This window comes from Grammomys surdaster, unplaced genomic scaffold (assembly GCF_004785775.1).
Source record: "Grammomys surdaster isolate TR1022 unplaced genomic scaffold, NIH_TR_1.0 174, whole genome shotgun sequence".
NCBI lineage: Eukaryota > Metazoa > Chordata > Mammalia > Rodentia > Muridae > Grammomys > Grammomys surdaster.
Window position 1 is genome coordinate 23,838,681 of NW_021604622.1, and position 19,869 is coordinate 23,858,549.

The window sequence follows — 19,869 nt, forward strand, 5'->3', positions numbered from 1 at the left end:
CTGTGGGCGTTGGATGACTATGCTGCACAGGTATACATGCAGCCGAAACACCCAAGGAGTGCCTAGGATTCATGCAAATCCCCCTACTTCTGTGTGCACCACCACACCTAACCTTTAGGTCTATGTTTTAAAGTTTTTAATTAAAAAAGGAACTCCCTCCCTCAGGTACAAACTGTCACTCTCAAAATTAAATACATGGTAGTCTTCCTTAAACTAAATCCTTATAAATGCATACATTAGTTTTTCATGAGCTGATTAGTTTTAAATAAATAAATTTTTAAAAAGACATATGAAAGAAATTAAGCCCAGACTTCTTCTGGTCATTATTTTACACCCCTACTTTTGTTAGAATTCTTCCTTGAGCCTTATAGTCAAATTTAAAAATAGGTTAAAGTAAAGGGAGGATAGACTAAAGCGCTATATAGCCCGAGGCCATGTCTGAGACTTGCTGTTATTAAAGTGTGGGCTATCTTCATTTTTTTACACAGAGATAGTCATCTCTTTCGGGTTAAAAAACCCCACAATTAAACTCTATTAAAACAAAATAAAAGATCAAGTGAAAGTAATTAAGACCTTATTAAAGAAATTTTAATAAACCAATTACTGCTCATGAATATGATAATCTCAAGAAAACGGGCCATCCTTTGCCTGAAATAAAAAAAAAAATAGCATCTCTTAAATATATTTAGTATACATCATTAGTTATTTAAATTTCTTCTGAACTAAATCAACTGTCAATTATATTTGGAGCAGTAATAACTTTATACTGATAAAAGGATGCTTCTGGATGATGTAATTAATGGAACATTCCATAAAAACAATTTTATTACCGATTACTATCAGAAATAAATTAGCATACCTTCATCATGTAAATTAAAATTTGCCAGTTACCAGTTGCAACATTTTTTATGTAACTTCTCATGGATGCTCACACGTTGTGAATTCAGTTTATTCCACAGTTTTTCTATGAGTTGCGATTCGGTGTCACCCTGAGTAATTTAGAATTATTAGCAAGTTAAAATAATAAAACTACGCCGATCAAAACTGGAAGAGATGAAACTCCTAGTGCTATGTTGATTAGTGTTGTTCTGAGGTATAAATATTCTCTTCCAGCTACAAGTAGAATGTCTGTAGACTCAGGGAGTATAATACCACTTAAATAGCATTTTTTATATTCGCACCTGGATTTATTATTCGCCTTGCATCTGCTGTTTTATTCTTTCAGTTCCTTACACCATCTTGATAGCACTGTAAGGCTTTAGAAACGCGTGATGCTCAGAGCCCCTGGCATCCTGTAGGGTCGTATCTTGCAGTTACTCACTAGGCTTCTTTGCAGTAACTACCTGGCAAACACCTCCTGGGTGTTAGAGCACTTTCTGTGTGCTATAGATGCTGAATGCTGAGTGTGTCCTGCATTCTTCAAACACTCAGACAACTGCCTTCTATCCTCATGGCTGGGAAGGAAAGAGAAGACAGATGCATCTTAGTAACTTAAGGCGCAACTGGGGAATGTGTAGATATCCCATCCAACAATGTGTAGATGAGCCCATCCAACAAAGGGTAGGGACAGAAAAGGGATAAAGGGAGACAGAAGGGTTTGAAAGAAAGGGAGTCTAACAGATGGTACTCCATAATTTAAGAGCTCGAAACAGCAAACACGCATCTCACACAGTGTCTACAGGTCAGGGATCCAGGAGCAGCCATGTTGAGTAGCTCTGACTGTGCTCATTTGAAGACTCATGTCTCCATAGGCTTCAGTATAGCGGAAGGACCTGCTTATAGAATGGTGAAGTAATGTCACTGCTCGATGAAGGCCTCCATCTTCACCATAGTCGCCTGTCTGTGGGATGCCTGTAGATCTTGTTGCAGGACAGCAAGCAACCCCACAGGAAATCCAGAAAAAGCCACAGTGCTGCACACTACAACCTGGTGTGGGCTCTCAGAGTGCGATTCTGCTCTACTGGACACAGGAAGTCATGGAGTCCAGTTCTCTCTCTCATGTTCATGGCTGCTCGATCCCCTAGAAGGGACTATAAAAATCTGTGGACATGACCTAAGCCATCACTGAAGAAAGAGGGAAAAGGGATTGGAGAATTTGAGCAAAGTCCCATCCTCATTCACTCAGACAGCAGATACCTGGTTATCGAGTTCCCCATATAAATCTTGAATCTCATTTCTTCCAGTGTATTCTTTCTCTCCCTTCCTCGCCTCTGATGTTTTTAGCAGAACAACTGTGGACCCAACTCTTGCCCAGTTTTGGTCTCTCTCAGTATATCAACCATTGTGCCAACTGTCTTCAGAAACTCCTGGTTTGATATTCAAGTTTCTACATGTGTTCAGATAACTGACCCAAACTGATGTTTTGAGGGCACATGGAATATTTGTATCACATGGTATCCACTTCCCCAGCTCTTTCTCTAGAGGTGATAGCTTGTGCTTGGTAGAGTCATGGTTCTCCTTTCAGGAGGTGCACTGTGGGTCACAGAGACTCATGAAATTAAGTGTGGACTGCTTGGAGTTGCAGACCAAGGGCTGCAATAAGTGTACTGGACTGTGATACACAATACAATCAGTGTAGACTGTATACAAACTAAAGAATGGTCCCATGCTCAAGTATGAACTAGTTTGAACCCATTGATAAATTAACAAGAAAAGTGAGGGAGACAGAACAGTCCAATGAAGATATCTTTGTCGCCTTCTCACTTCTTGTCAAACAGTAGATTAGCCCTTGTGATTTTCCTTGATTTTCACCTCTTCCCCTCAATTCTTCTCTATTCAGTAAAATAGAAAAAATTATTTGTTATCACAGAGTGGCTTTGGATTCCTATACATTCCCTATATGTAAAAATGCACATGTTTACCATTTAGTTATATTTTGCTGTAAAACATGTTACCCACATTTTAAGGCACTCACTCACAGGCTTCAATTTGTCTGTTAGTATTTTCAATCAGGAGCTGGTAATGAAAATACCCATTATCATCTGTCACCATTTTTTACGTACAGTGCACACAAATGCTTCAACACGGTTCTCTGAAAAGGTACCCTCAAATACTGAGATAAATACAACTGATTTTCATATTCTTTTTAATACTGAACGATCACTTGTTTCGCTATACAGTAGTATTGTGATGCTACAGATGAATGCTAGTACACATTTTGATTATTTCAGTGATCAGAACTTAGTAAAAAAATCCATCATGAATGAATCAAAGCCTTTTTCTTATTTTTCAGAATGGTAAGTTAATATTCCTAGTGTCATAAATCAGCCCCACTCAAAACATATTTTCTACACCTTCTGTTTCCCGTTGAACATATTGTATAATGAGAATAGGAATTTATACACAGAGCATATGGAGAATCAATGATACACTCAAAGGAGGTTGGGTAAACTTTTTTCTGGATAGGGCAGGATGACACGTTGTATATGGACAAAAGTGGAGATAGGGCGAGTGAATGGACGGGGTGGCTGGTTCAAGTACAACTGTGTCTGTAGAAACAGGCAAACCAAATCTGTCCTCATCGCCCTGCACGGAAGTGCTGGTTTCCAGATGCCAAGTCATTTCATTCACTTAAATGAAATTCTCAGTAAATGTTACTCTTGCAGACAGTTGAGAGTTTATCTGTAAAGTAGTCTTGATACAACTGTATAGTCCCTGGTTTAATTAACAGTCAGACTTGTGTTATCAGTGGCTTTGTTTCATAGAACATGGAATGCAAGAATTAATCAAAATGTCAGGAAGAATGTTCTGCTCACCTTGCACAGTGGCTGAGGTGATGTTTCATCTCACTGAAAGATCCCAAGCCCCTTAAACAAATAGTCTGAAGGTTGGTAGTTAAAACTTCAGCTTAAGCACAGAAGCTTCTTGTTCCTTTATATCTGGTCTTCAGAACTAAACCAATATAGGACAGTTATTTTAAAAGCATTTTTTAAATGACGGTATAGCATAAAGGCAGTATCTGTGACCTTGTCTAGAATTAGTTTTGTTCCAGATAATTCATATACTAAAACTCAAAACATTCTTTCTGCTCATCATTTTACTTTTGCTCTGACTATGTTAATTACTGTTACACTCGGTCTCCCACCCTCTCTTTCTCTCTTTTTTAAAGTTTTTTAAAATTTATTTATTAAGATCAAAATATAATCATTTCTCCCTTTCTCTTTCTTCCTTCCAACCTCTCCCATGAACCTGCTGACCCTGCTCTGTTTCAAATACATCAAAATACATCATGGTCTTTTATCTTTAACTGTTGAGTTTCCACGTATATATTCCTAAATCCATAAATACAACCTGCACTGTGTGTTACTTGTCTGTATGTTTTGGGGAATGATCATTCAGTATTGTATAACCGACTAGTGTGTTCTTTCCTGGGGAGGAATATTGCTCCTGCTCTGCCTGTAGTTCTGTATCTGGGGTTGAGGCCTTGTGCGCTTTCCCCCTTCCATGTCCGTATGTCTATTGGCGTCATACTTGTTTATGCTGCCATAATAGTGGGACTTCATGAGTACAACTCCTCTGACGTTTGTTGTCACTTTTTATCACAATGAAGTTCCTGTACCTCTGTCTCTTACAGCCTTCCTGTCTCCTCTTCTACAATGACGCCTGAGCCTAAGGCGACAGAGTTGTGATATATCAGTTAGGACTGGGCTCCACAACTCTGTGTTTTGATCACTTGTGAGTTCTGTAGCTGTTTCCGCCTGTTGTAAGAAGTTTCCTTGATGAGGGGTGAAGACGACACTCATCTGTGGGTATAAGGACAAATATTTACAAGGAGTGAAGGACTGTGCTAGATTAACTAAGTGGCAGTTGTAAGTTCTCCTGCAAAATCTATAACTTCACTAGCCTCATGTGATATGCTAGATTTCAGTACGAGCTATGATTTCTATTTTTGAGTTGGAGTGTTGTTGGTTACCACAAAGTTATGTGTCCCATTACTGTACCCTCAAGATAACGTCCTATAATGGAGGCTGTAGTATCAGAGCCAAATAGGTCTGTTGGTTCCTTCTCTCCCTTGGAAGATTATATGTCTCTTTCTGGTATCAAAAACGTTAGTCCTCAGGGAGGAATCTTTCAGGTCAGATCCAGTTTAGGTCCTCTGGATCCTGTGTTCAATGTGGGTGGTGTCTTTAGCAATAGACACTTACCTTCTATTTCTAAATGGCAACCAAGGGTGACAGGAATAGCTTATAATGTTTTCGGGGTCTCTTAGATAACCCTAGCCAACATCTCAAAAGAGGCTTCTCATACCTGTTGATGGGGTTGTTGTCAGACAGTCAGTAACTTCATAGTGCTGCTCCCCTTCTTGGTGTTGTGTTAAGTTTCTATGAAGATATGAATAAAACACCTTCTGACCCCACATAGGGCACTGTGAAAGACCAAAGCATTAACTCAACAGTATTAATTAATGAAAGTTCATCTTCATGTTGATCTGCAGGGAATTTGCCCAATAATTAATTTTCCCATAAGTTAATGCTTCCACCCAAATCCAGCTGTCTAAACCAATGGATGTACTTGTCTTATTTATGGAACCATGGGTGAGTGGTTACCTAAGGTAGCATAAGTGACCTTAAAATGTCTCCATCATCAAAGTCTCTCGCTCTAGCATAGACGATATCCCCACAAATGCTGCATTGCTAGGATCCCTCACCCACCACCAGCCTTCAACTCTATATATCTAGAACCTCTCAATCCCTGTGCATCTGGGAAAGACAGAAGAGTGAAAGTGGCTGGGGTCTCAAGTGAGGGTCTGAAGAGCTTTCTCTTCCTCCTACAGGGGAAGCTTAATTGGTCCAATTTAATGAGGCTCTCAGGGGGTAATTACAGCTACTGTAATCTCAGATAGCAATAGCCCCATGCATTCCAATGAACAGGGTTCCAGGACAATCAGTGTTCATGAGGAAGAGCATTCTACAATTCTTCTTGCAGTATTGAATTCACAGTGAAGCTATCATCACTACCATGGCGATGATGTTTAAATTGCTCCCTGAGCCTTTAACAGGGGATCTGGTGCTGGATTCTCATGGTTTTTAACAAATAGGAGCTGCATATTTTGAAGCAGATGCAAATAGACTACATACGAGAACTGAGATGATCTTGGTTAAAATGAAGAACTGCCAGCCTGTTGTGAATATTGTTCCTTCTATTCACTCTTGGATAGAATGCAGAAGCTTGTGTCCCTTATATTAACGATGTGCTAAAGCCTGGTGGATCCATCAGTTCAGTTAGATCCCTCAAACTGGGTTCTCACCCTGGTAAAATGAAAAATGATTGTGACAGTTCTCTTTTTAAAAAATCCTATTTCCTGTTTCCTATTTCCTATTCAGTAACCATCTAGGAAAGGCTAAAGGCATGCAAGTGAGTTTTCTGGAGATGGCCCACTGTTTTGCATGGTCTGTGCTCTAAGAATGTAGGGTCCTTGGAGACTTTATCCCAGGATAGCTTCTTGCCTTTCCTGTCACAATTATATAGTCTAATGACTCCTGGGCATCAGCCAATACTATTGGCCATATTACCTACAGATCAACATGATGATAGGTTTTCATAAATTAATGCTGTTAGGTGAATTAATGACTTTATAGAAGTTCTAATTTGATTAAAATAACTTTAGAAAGGAAGTTTTAGGAGATGGTTTTAGTTGTTTTGCCAGAAAAATGTAATAAAGTTACAATCAAGAATAAAATGTGCCCCCCTCCTCATCGAGTAGTAAGTTAAGACAGCATTATAGGGAATACAGTGTGCTTTCACAATTACACTAAGAAAAGAGATAGGCTTGGGACAAACTTATAATCAAGGAAAAACATTAATTCTAGGTCAAGTCCAAGGATGAGCCACAGGTGTGCACTATGATAAAGCAAGGCCATGTGCAACTGTTGCTTTGAACTTATAATGAGCTTATAGAATGAAACACTGCTTTCAACTTACTATCAACATACTTTTGTAACTTCCTTTTTGTGTAACATTTTATCTATGAGGTAATTTTCTAAAAGGCTTTTGTTTAAAAAAATTATAAGAAGGCTAGAAAGAAGGAATAAAGTGTGGCCTGGGAACCTCTGCTCTATCCACCAATACGTTCTGTTTATGTCTGTTTTATTTATATGTTTGTACACTATCTTAGTCAGGGTTTCTATTCCTGCACAAAATATCATGACCAAGAAGCAAGTTGGGGAGGAAAGGGTGTATTCAGATTACACTTCCACATTGTTGTTTATCACCAAAGGAAGTCAGGACTGGAATTCAAGCAGGTCAGGAAGCAGGAGCTGATGCAGAGGCCATGGAGGGATGTTACTTACTGGCTTGCTTCCCCTGGCTTGATCAGTTTGCTTTCTTATAGAACTCAGGACTACCAGCCCAGGGATGGTACCACCCATAATGGGCCCTCCCACCCTTGATCACTAATTGAGAAAATGCCTTACAGCTGGATCTCATGGAGGCATTTCCTCAAGGGAGGCACCTTTCTCTGTGATAAACTTCAGCTTGTGTCAAGTTGACACACAAAACCAGCCAGTACACACACTTAAGACTTAAAAGTTTAGAGTTTCTGGCTGAGCATTCTTGCCAGCCCCAGATAAGTAAGTTTGTTCCATCAGTAGTTCTGATTCTATAAATGGCTTGTTATCCCTGTCACCAAGGCCATAAGCCCTTTTTGCTGCCTGCCTCTGTGAACCCTCTGATGTCAAATCTGGCCTTTGACAATTTCCAGAACATGTCCCTTAAAGGTTCAATACAGGTGTTTTAAAATTAAGGGCAGCCTCTAAGACTCATATGCTAATCTTTTTGGTTTTGGTGTGTGTGTGTGTCTGTGTGTCTGTGTGTCTGTGTGTCTACACACATATAGATGTCAGAGAAAACTGTGTCCTACTCATTGAACTCAACTCCGGTAATCAACCTCAGTAGCAAGCATCCTTATCTACTAAGCCGTGTCACTGGCCCAACCTATACTGTGCACTCCTTCCTGCCAGTGCTGCCATCTCCAATAAGAAAATCTGGTTGAGGTGAGGAAGAGTGGTATCCACTCATTGTCCCTTCTTGTGTGTCTCTTGCAGGAGTCCTTTGGAACCTCTCATCATGTGATGCACTCAAAATGCCAATCATCCAGGACGCCCTGGCAGTGCTGACCAATGCGGTGATTATCCCTCACTCGGGCTGGGAGAATTCACCTCTTCAGGACGATCGGAAAATACAGCTGCATTCATCACAGGTGCTGCGCAACGCCACCGGGTGCCTAAGGTCAGTCCCCTCCCTGCTCAGCCTGGCATGGGGACACTGCTTCCTGTGACTTTGATTGCTGTTTCCTGAGGATCACTGTTATGTAGAGATAGATGTTGTCATGGCACATAGAAAGAGGTAGAGGCATTCCCACAGCTCTAGATCTGCAGTGTTTAGCTGAGTTACACTGCTGTCTTAAGTCTAGGAGAAAACAGTTTCATTTCAACCAAAACCGAGTCACTCTCTTTCACTGAAAATAATGGTTTATAAGTAACCTGACATGACATTTTACTTGTAAAATAACCAGGCAATTGCTTGGGGAGAGTCTGTAACAAATGTATAGGGGTATAATTAAATACTACCAGGAACTGCTTTTATTCTAGGCCCCTCCACACATGCTTCTTTGTATGACTACAAGAGTCCATAACCTTCTTTGAAATAGCTCCCTAATAAGGCCTGTTTTACTTGGGGTTTTCAAGTGTATAATTTTTCCTAGTGCATTAAAAAAGAACATCACCCCGAAATCTATGGCGTCTCCTTAGAGTTGTCTTTACATCTTGATTGACTAAGCAGGATAAACATTCTTCTAAAGTCAACCTGTGTTTCTAGGGAAGGTTTGTATTAAAGTCGGAAACTTCTAGCAGGTGGGCTCATGATGGGGTAGGAATAATAAGATTTGTTGAATATGCCTAACCAAATATATTTTAAAACTAAAATGTTCAGAGTGGTTTTAGCTGTTCTGTCACTGACCAGCAGTTTCTCCTACAGTCGTTTGATTTCTAGATGTAGATCCAGTTTCTGTTAAGAAGGAGCAAAAACATCTCAGGAAAAATTAAATAGCCATCTTGTGAATATCCATACCAGTCCTCCCGGTGTTGGCACTGAGAAGACATCTTGTGTTAGTGTGCAGAGCGAGGCTCACAGCCAGCCTGTGAATATCTTCACATACTCAGAAACGGAACAGGAGTCCTCTGCCACCTTCACTTTTCCTCCATATGACATATAAACCTTTGGTGTGAGTTCTCTGGCTAGTCTCTACCGTGACCCAGATTTATACTTCTCTAGAGTACCCTGTTGTAGCATCCTTTTATGACTTCTTAAATTCTCTTATCCTTCAGAGGCCCCCCTCTACATGAGAGCTCTAACTCTTCTAGTACTGACACTGGAGAAACTCCTGACCTTCTGTGTCTGTCTCAGTTACCTGCATCTATTAAGAATAATTTTCCTCCTTTTTAACATCTCCTGCTTGCAAAGCCTGTTGGCATGCATAAAAAAAGCCTGGGGAAGGAGGAGCCTCAGATTCAGTTGGAGAGTAACCAGTAAAGACCTGACCAGCTCTGCAGAGGAAACACTGAATAATAGCTGCACCATTGCATCTTCATGACATTTGATTCACAGATGAGGACACAGATGCTGTGAGTGTGTGTTCTGCACCTTTAATGATAAAGGAGAAGGGCTAGTATATGTCACATGACCATTTCATAAGGCCTCTGGCTGCATTTAAGGTCTAGAATGTGAACCAGAGTAAGGTGAGATCAGACCAGGGTGAAATCCCATACTTCTCCGCACACAGAGCCTGCATCCCTTACTGCTGCTGCCTCTGTGCGAATGTGTACTCAACACAGGAAGAAAAGACTGGAGATTGTTAAGTTTAGGATGAATATGTTATAGCCAAGTCAGGCTTTCTAAAGCCATGATGCAACCAGAGTTAGAGATTTCCCACAATTCTGAGTGTGTTACATGATTACTAATGCAGAACCCAACAATGTATAACAAAACTTTATTTTTCATGTCATTAAACTTTTGTCCTTTACAAAGCAGTAAGCTAATGCCATTCTCATTCAGATGTGGTGATGTATCACGCCACACTGGTGGTCTCTTGGACTGGGAAAGGAATATGGTGGTCATGGAAAAAGGTAAAATAATTTATCAAAGACTCCATAGCCAAAAGGTTTCAAGAAATTGCCATGTTCATACGTCCACTGTCCACTGAGAGTGGGAACAGCACACACAACCAGTTGGGTGCGTTTATGCTTTACAGAGGTCGTGAGGTTTCCTGTGTGAGCTTGTTTACACTCCTGGTCTTCTTGGCAACTGCTAACTCTTCATTCACATTAAAGAACTCACTTCCTGTGTTGCTTCTGCCTTTTAGCACTTTGATCCCATGAGCCTTTGCTAAGTGAGTGATAGCAGCATGCCAGAGAGAGACCTGGGACACAGAGATTCCCTCCACAGCTCGTACCATGAAGTCATTCTCAACCCAGAAGAAGGGGGTGACACATACCCAGTTGACTCTACCGCCATGTGAATGTGATGGTAGTACAGGAGGAAGCTGCTGTACCATTTTGTATTAGGACTTGAGTGCATATGTATTTTTGGAATCCAGACAGAGTCCTGGATACAGATCTCCATAGATGGGAAACTGAGTCTTGCTTTCTTTGTTAGCACTGAGGTCAGACCCAGGGCCTTACACGTGCTATGCAGGTAGAGTACCACTAAGCTGCATCGATAACCCTGTGCAGTTTATTCTCCTTCTTATAAGCTCACGAAATTCCTATTTAGTTAAGTCATGGAGTCACACCTGATTTTGACCTACACCCTGAGTTTCTGCAGACGATTTGCATTTGGCCACACCAAGAGGATGCATAGGTTCCTATGGCAGCAGAGCTCTCTAGAGATATGCGAAAGCCAGCCAATGGATGAATAGGTCACAGAGTCCTGTGTGCTGGTTCATTTAATTTCTTTCCCTTTTGCTTTTGGAGTTTTTGAGGCAGCATCTCAGTCTGTCATCCAGGTTAGCCTCATACTAGCTTGTAAAGACCTTGACTCTGCCTCCAGAGTACCTCAAAATCATGCCCTATCATGCACAACGTGAATCTCTTTCTCTTATTAAATGGCACTCACCTGGCCAGTATCCCTTTCTGTGCTTACATGTCAGGTGTTTGTTCCCCTCCTCTTTGCTTGCTCTCCACTCTCAGTCCTGAGGTCTTTGCTGTGGATGGATGTGAGCTGTGTCCTCAGAGTCTATTGGCCAGAAGCCTAGTCCACACTATGGAGATATAGAGTGCTGATGGCACCTTTAGACGTGGGACCTGGTAGGAGGTGTCTGGTTCTTGGGGCATTGTCTTCAGTAGGAAAAGCATAGCCATTGGGTACTTCACTGAGACAGATCCTCTGGAATTCACCCTGCTGCTGCGATTCCTTCCATCTCTGCTTCCATGGTGATGGATCTACCTTGAGGCCCTCAGTAGAGAACAACAGGAAAGCATCACCTGGCATTGGTGTCTGAGCCTTCAAAACTCTGAATCATTTCTTTGTGGAGAAATACAGAAAGACAGAGAAGAACTAGGTGTGGAATGGGCAGGAATGTGTGACAGTTAGCCAATGAGCCCCATCTTAAATCTTCATTTAGAACCAGGAGTGCTTTTAACAAATACATGGAGATATATTTTTAGGAATATCCTAATCAGTCATGTCAGACTCTTCTGTTCTGTGGCTGATTCGTTTAAGATAAGTTGATACTTTAGTTTGTTTCTACAGTTTAGGAATATATAAAATGAAGTATAAAGGAAAGCCTAGCTTCGTGTCATGGGATTTCCTAACCTAGTATAGCAAATGGCAGATAAAGATAAATATGTGGGACCATTCTTCTCCGTTATCACTCTTGACTTCTGTTCATAGCACAAAACTCAGACCTGTGTCTGTGACTTCAAGAAGAGAAGCAAAGCTAAGATTTAACCGACTAGTATTTTACTTCACGATTTTACTTTTCAGAGATGAATCTGAGTTTATGGATGTAGGCCATACTGAGCCCCACTGTTCAAAAGCTCAACAGAAAAAAATTCAAGTAAAATAAATTTAATTTTAAGAAGCCCAAATCTGGAAACTGTCTTGTCTCAGACAACTCATGTCCTTAACTGACAGTTCAGGCTCTTGTGTGTCTCAGTGGTAAATGGTACAGTGTATCCCTAGAGGCCATCTCTCCATCCTGGCTCTCAGAAGCCATATTCACAGAGTAATTTCCAGGGAAGAGCCACAGGCCTCTGACATCCTTAAGAGGACAGAGTCATCTCCTGTGGACACAGCAGCAACTTTAAGCACAGGGAATATTTATAGTGAAGGTGCCATGCCCTTAGTCCTTTCCATTTAGAATTCATTTTGTGTAGGAAATGTGAGTTTTCTCAGGCAGATCCATCTTTTTGTTTCCAAAATACCTATTTATCACTGATGAAATAAGATAGAAATGGGGGCAGGAAGAACTTGTGTATTTTATTGAAGGAGTGAGTTAATAGAAAAAAATGATGGTAGCTGGATCAAAGGATGGGAGAGTAGTCCTTAGAACCATGAGCCAACAAGGTGCAGGGCAGGACAAGGTCTAACTCCATTCACTGCCTCCACCATGCTTTCTTCTCCCACCCCAAACAGTCACACACATTCTGCTTATTTCTTTCTATTTTATAATTCCATATTTTGTTCCACTTCTGCTATGTCCAAACTTTATATAAAACCATTTTTTAAAATCTTGTTCAAGATAAAACAAAAACTGCTTTAACATATTGTCTAAAATAAATATTAGCAATTATTAGGAAGACTTGGGGCATAAATCTGAATGGAATTATTATTTTTTTTCTTTCTCCATTCACGATTAAGAATGCCTCCAAAAAAAAAAAATGACTTCATGCAGACCAGGTCAGACCTAGGAATACATTTGGGTTTGTAATGATGACTGTTTTGCTGAGCACTGTGTAATCAAATGTGCCTCTTAACCTTTGGCCATCATAATGATCACCTTCAACTGAAAACACATATTAGCTGGCTGCAAAGAGACCAGATCTCCTCTGTCTGTGGGCAAGGGCTTGCTGGCTGAAGTCAGTGTAGTGGCTGACATAAACATGCCTCCAAAATCCTGTCTGTCTGTGACCTTGGAAGGTGACCCTGCTTGGACATAACGTATTTGGAGACCTGATTGGTTAACTTAGCATGATCCAAAGTCCAAATGGGCCCTTTTAAGGAGAGAGCACATAGATGCACAGATGAAGAGGCCTTGCAAAACAGGCAGGCAACGAGGCAGCTACATGCTGAGGAACCATGAAGATACCTAAAGACAACCATAGAAAAGGTGTTCTTCCCTAGAGCCTTCACTGTGATCATGGGCCTGCTGGCACTTGAATTTCAGAATCTATCTGCTAGAATGCTGAAAAGATACATTTCTATTGTTCTCGGCTATGAGTTTTCTGAGACTCTGCTCTGGCAGACCCAGAAAACAACTGTTTCTCATATTTCCGAAGGGACTATCCGAGCCAGGGGACACCTTACGAAACAGGATAGGGATGAAAATGAGAAAACCATTGTTCCCAAACAGTCTTCACAAACTGGGACAGAAGGTCCAGAGGGGGGCTTGATTCTTTCTGTGTATAAACCGAGTTGCCTCTATAGCTCAGTTAGGGGAGAAAGGGATTACCCATGCATGGTGGAGGTCTGCATATCCAAATGTGATTGTCTCAGACTAAGGTTTGACCCTTAACTGGGTGTGCATGAAGTAAGAGGCTTCCTGTGTGCCCTGCTCCTGCCCAGGAGCCTTTTTTTTCTCACTTTCTCCCCTAACATTGAATCAGCTTCAGAGCTCAGCTTGGATTTATAGGAGACTGTGTGCAGCTAGAAGTCGTCCTAGGTTCCTGTACAGGCAACGTGACATGATACATACTTCATCTCACAGTTCACTCCAGCAGCTGCCGGCAGAATGAATGCTTCCTGAATTTTCTCGGGAAGATGACTACGTTTCCGATTTAAAACATCACAAATCAATACACTAAAGATCCTTGGCGTGGCCATAATCATCGTTTGAGAATGAGCTCTAGCCGAAGCCTTGATAAGCGGCCACCTTTTCTCCCTCTTCATCCAGCAACTGGCTCAGCACGACAGCTCGTTCACATTACTCTGGCTGTGCTACATTTCGTCATGGGAACTTAGGTCTTTATCAGCAGTGGGAGCGTGTGCATGAGGCTGGCTCTGTTAACTTCCACCACTCCTTTGCCCGTGCCACCAGGTCATTTATTTACTTTTATTATTCTATTCCCACTTCAGCATCTTGTCCTGAAGGACAACAATATACAACCCCAATTTTTCTCATCTATCTTTGTGTACACAGAATGTTATTAAGCCTGTCAAAGGAGCTCCACTGAGCCTGTGCTTATGAGTGTAATTAAACTCACACCCTCAATTAGTCATTTTAACCCATATAATGGATGAGCGCCTGGCCCCACGGTGCCACTAATTCTAGAGTGACCTTGAGAAAACCCATCACAAAGTAACGCTGATGATAATCACACTGAGGATAGAGGCTCTGAGGACATTATTTTTATCTGGTTTACACTCGCATTAGCCACAGGTAAGAAGAAGAAAAGTAATTTTATTTTATTTTTTTTTTATGTTAGCATCATGCCCGTATTATCCACCTACTACTCAGATGAATGTTCTTTTTAGTATTTTATTTTATGTCCATACATTCATATAATGTGCTTGGATCAAATCTACTCCCCCATTCTTTTTCCTCCAATCTCTCTCTTGTCTTCCTGACTACATTTACCTCCCAACTTTATGTGCTTTCTATTAAAACTCATTTAGTGCTTCCTATATTTGTATGGGTTGGGGACATGTACTAGAATATGGAGAGCATCTCAAGGCCCACATCCCTGTGGCCTCTTCCCACAGTAATAAATGTCAGTAACTCCTGAGATATGGGTGCGATCTCATCCCCATCCATGCTTAGCTTTTGCCTGGCTGGATCTTATGACACGGTCGTGCATGCAGCCCAAGCCACTATGAGTTCACGTATGCAACTGCACTATCATTTCTGTCAAATATTGCTCTTGCTAGAGACATTTACTCCCTTTGGCTCATGCAATCCCTCTTCCCCCTCTTCTGTGATGATCTATGCACCTTGGAGGGAGGAAATGTGATTCAGATGTCCTAATTAGAATTGAGTGCTCCGTAGTTTCATATGCTCTGCACATTGACCAGTTGTGCATCTCCATATTAATTGCCATCTACTATAAAAAGAATCTTCCGAGATGATAGCTGAGAAACGCACTCTTATATTGGTATGAAGATAAGAACCAACAGTATGGTTTATTATTATGTGTCCATTTAACTGAATAATAGTACAAGGTTCTTTCTAGTCCTATGACCCAGTTTTGGGGGCCCTGTTAATTCCAGTGGTTCTGTCTTCTGAGGTGGTCCTTACATCCAATCAGAAAATAATTGTCTCCTCTCATAATTATACCACTGGTGGTCATAGCCTGCTAGGCTAGTTGTTACTGAAATGCAGGGTTCATAGCTGCTCTTGGTGAATCATCTCCCCTAGCAGCACTAAAGAATCTTCCAGAACAATGCAGATAGCCCTTAGGACTGAACCTTCATATATTGAAGGTGTTGGATGTTAAACTCTGGCTTACCCATCTTCACCAGGAAGTGGGCATGTACCAACCACATAGAGAACTCTTTACCTGGATGCTTGGAATAGAAATGAAATTTCTCTCTGAGTAGTAAGCAGATGCTGCAGTTTGCTCCCCTACCCTCTTTTCACATCTGAACCTCAAGCAGCAGCGCCTCCGTCCCTGGCTGCTGCTCACTGACCATAGGGTCTGATGTGTATGGGACATGGTCTCAATGAGTCATGCCTCAGCAGCAAAGACTATCCAGGATGAGGCCATGGAGGTCAGCAGTGAAGAACTAGAGAGCCTGAGAGCTCATAGACGAGGTGGTTGCTGTCTAGCTATCACACACATTGGTAGCAGAAGGTAGAAAGTTATTTATACTTGCTCAGTTGCTGTATCAAAGTATCATAGGCTGTGTGACTTAAGTCACTGGTTCTCTGTCCTCACAACTGTGTGGCTGGAAATCAGATATCAAAGTGACTGGGTTTGTTCCCCTAAGGGTCCTCTCCTGAACTAACAGGCTTCTATCTTCCGTGGATCTTCATGTGGTCTTCTCTCAGGGCATCCGTACCCAAATTTTCTTTTCCTGTAAGGACATCCATCAGACCAGGTTAAGATCAAAGACTTTATTATAACAAGACTGCTTCATCTTAAAGGCCCCACCTTTAAATACGGTCACATCCTAGAAATTCCACATCTCTGAGGAAATATGGACAGAGAATCCAGGAGAGCCAGCAAAGCCAAGTTCAGGTTTTCCTCAAATGAGTAGAAAAGGGAAGGAGCATGGGGAAGGGAGAAGAAGCAATGAGGCGGAGGTGGACACTGGAATATCTTAGCCTGACAGAACGCATCAAGCCACTGGAGATTTCCTCAGCCCAGTCATCCTTTACAAGAGGCGAGTCTCCCAGAGATGAGCTTGCCTTGTGAAGGCTGCAGGTCTGTCAGTCACTGGCTCCAGCATACATGGGAGGTGAAGCCCGAGTGTGAAGGCAGACACAGTAATGGATTTCAGGGCACAGCAGACAGGTCCCATCAGTCAGTGACACTCCTTCTTCTGTCATCTAGCAGTGCTCTCTCCTGGAGCCCACACCAGCATGTTCGGTCTCTGTAGACTAACTGCACGGAGTTGCAATGTACAATCAGGAAGTTACCTCGTGAAATTCACACAAGAGAAGTGAGTGCTATCAACTGAAAGCCTGGGTCTCTTTCATGTGCCAGGCCACAGAGGGTGTGCTCTAGTAACACTGGTAAAGCAATTGGGTGTGATCTACAGGATTAGCCCCAGGCAGTCTTGCCTGTCTAGCCTGAGGTAGATAGATGAGTTATTTTCTCTAATTAACATATGATAAGACGTGTGTGTGTGTGTGTGTGTGTGTGTGTGTGTGTGTGTGTGTGTGTGTTCCTGCATATCTGTATGCATACATAAGCTACAAGGCAATGGTGAGTCTCTCCCTTAGTTTCTTGCCACCTTATTTATTAAAACAAGGTCTACCAGATTAACTGTGTAGCCTGGCTGAGCAGCAAGTCCCATGGATCTTCATGTCTCCCCATAGCTGTGATTATTGACACACGCTAACATCCATGGATCTTTACATGGTCACTCTGTATGCAGTTCTCTGGCTCAGGTGTCCATGCTTTTATGGAAGGGACTTACTCTAATTATCCAAAGTTCTTTCCAGCATTCATATTTCATGAACCAGTAACGAGGACTACTTTCTCCCAAGCATATGTTGTTTCCCTTAGCCAGAAAAGGTGAGTATATAATGAATACAGTTACACCTTAAATATAAACAATTGATGTAAATTATCTCATCATGCCATTCTTTCCATATTACACTCAGTAACTAAAGTTTTTCATTTCTTGTCTGTTTTTTTTTCTTTCTAAAATTTGGTTGTAACTATGTGCTTCTTATAGTCATGTTTCCTACATATTGAGATTAGCTCCATGTTTAGCTAGGGAGAAAGAATCCGGCTCCCTAGTGATCACTTCAGTCTCAGTGAGCACCTATAAGCCCTTAGTTGATTCTCTGGGCCATGTTCTCATGGGGCCCCCCAACCCTCAGGCTCTACAGTCCTTCCTCTCCCTCTTCTGCAGGGTTCCCTGATCTCTGCCTCATATTTGGCTGTGGCTCTCTGCACATTCCTTAAATCTGGTCTGAAAGTTATGCAGAAAAGATTCTGGATGTACTAATTAAAAACTTTTTTTGAAGTGAAAGCAAGCCAACAGGAAGGTTGTCCTGTCTAGGCTTCATAATGTATGCACAACTTCTTTTATTTTTTCTGGAAGAGTTAAGTAACAGTGCTTAAGTGTAATGGGTTAAAAAATAAAGTAACAATACTTACGGATACAATAATACCTTGATACCTTCGTCTTTGTATTGTTGGGACTCTGTACTTTTCTGTCTGTGTCATGAATGTATCTCTCAGTCTCTTGGGCTGCTACAGAATGGGACAGACATACTGGGACTTCCGATTAACCTGTGTCCTTCATTATTGTCCCCGGGAGGTGCAGATGCATCATTATTCCCCATTAACAAGCTCTGTACCAGCACGAAAGACATGCTACTGCGGAGGCACTGACTGGAGCTAATGAATTCCTACAATTAATTACACTTCTCTTAAGGTAACTGATGACCAGAAAGAAGCTACGCTGGCACAAAGAGTTGATGTGAGAATGGCTACACCCAGGGGAGGCCAGCCGATTCATCATGCCACATGATGCTTCGTGAACATTCTATGTGGGCTTTCATGTCCTGACCATTGTTCTTCCTGGGGTTCCGTTTTTTTTTTAACCTGACCTTATTTTGGAACAACAGTGTAGTCACTAATTGCAAGCTAATTTAATTAAAGCAGGCGAAGGTCCTGTCAGATGGAAGTGCCGCCAGCAGAAGTGGTCCTGATTGCTCTTATTGCTCTGTTTTGCACAAGGGTGTGTCAGGTTGTTGGAGCAAATGGAGCTTACTGAAAAAAAAAAGGTAATTATTTCAAGTAAGAGTAAAAAGCACAGTGTCCTTTTTGAGTCTGCCAGGAGGCAGGGCTTGTGGCCTGTCACAGTGGGTGAATACCCGTGGTTATGGAATACTGGCTCAAAGTCTGGCAATACCTGAAGGTCAGACTTCCTCCTGGCATGTGGGAAAGCAGCACTGCTAAGTTGCTTTCTAGAACAGAAAGGAATTTTATTTCTTGTCCACTATGAGCAACACTATCTCCTGATCTGGCAAACATGATTAGATGCCATTTGTCCCTAGCCCCTGTCACTCCTGAGTAGATGAAACAGATGAACAGGACAGCACTCCCTCAGTTAGGTGGGGTACTGAAAGTCTCATCCAGCCCAAAAGCTGGTTTAAGGAGGAGAGGATACAGGTTATTAGGATTTTTCAGGGCTAATTCCTGTTAGAGGGCAGATCATTAAGACAGATCATGTTCTCATTCCCTATCAAGCACCCAGTGGGGAAGCTCTGGAGCTGCAGATGGAGACCTTTACACACAGCCTGTGTGAGCACCTACCTCAGGCCTTTAAGGTACAGAGGGCTGCGACTGGGAACCAGGAGGCTGATGGAGAAAGGGGCACTTTACTGCTCATCTTGCAGGCTTCTTTCTCTTTCCTTAGAAACCCACTGAGCTGCAAAGACTCGTTCAGGAGCCTCCACAGGCCAAGGGACACAGGAACTCCTAGAAATCCAATTTTCAAGGCCTGAGTATGAGTCTTAACCATGGCTTCATATCAATGTCCATGAATTCTTAGAAGAACTTACTGTTTATCAATGAGGGGGAAAAATGGTTGAACCGTCTGGTGTCCAGTCTCACAGAAGTCCTCTGCCCCTGAATTGTTATGTTTGCAATAACAGCTGCCTGCTCTGACCCTGAACACTAGGTCCTGGTCTACCCTTTGATCTTCTTGCCTCTTCACATCTCAACTTACATGGCTCCTATTCATAGGCCTCCCATGGCAAATTGAGGTTTCCCTGACTCCTTTCAAAGCTTCCCTGCCTTTGATGCCTACGGTCCCAGTGAAACCCAGCCACATGACAAGCTGTGTTCCCACATAGCTGAGGATCATGACTGGTCACCAATTCATTCTCCCAAAAATATTATCATTCACCTGGCAAATGCCTAGCTCAGCGATGACAAAGTGACTGAATCCCTAGATGTGCCTGCTTGCTCAGGAGATCTGCCTAGTTGGAGAGAGAGAGAGAGAGAGAGAGAGAGAGAGAGAGAGAGAGAGAGA

At 42.0% G+C, this 19,869-nt stretch overlaps 1 protein-coding gene across 5 annotated transcripts in view; it reads left to right on the top strand.

Moving 5' to 3' along the window:
* The window catches only part of Ctnnd2 (catenin delta 2), an 810,313-nt gene that overhangs the window by 638,308 nt on the left and 152,136 nt on the right, over window positions 1–19,869 (top strand). For all 5 annotated transcript variants that reach the window (XM_028767562.1, XM_028767558.1, XM_028767559.1 and 2 more), the window contains one exon: window positions 8,043–8,226. In XM_028767562.1, the coding sequence (XP_028623395.1) occupies window positions 8,043–8,226 (184 nt within the window). The remainder of the gene's footprint in view (window positions 1–8,042; window positions 8,227–19,869) is intronic.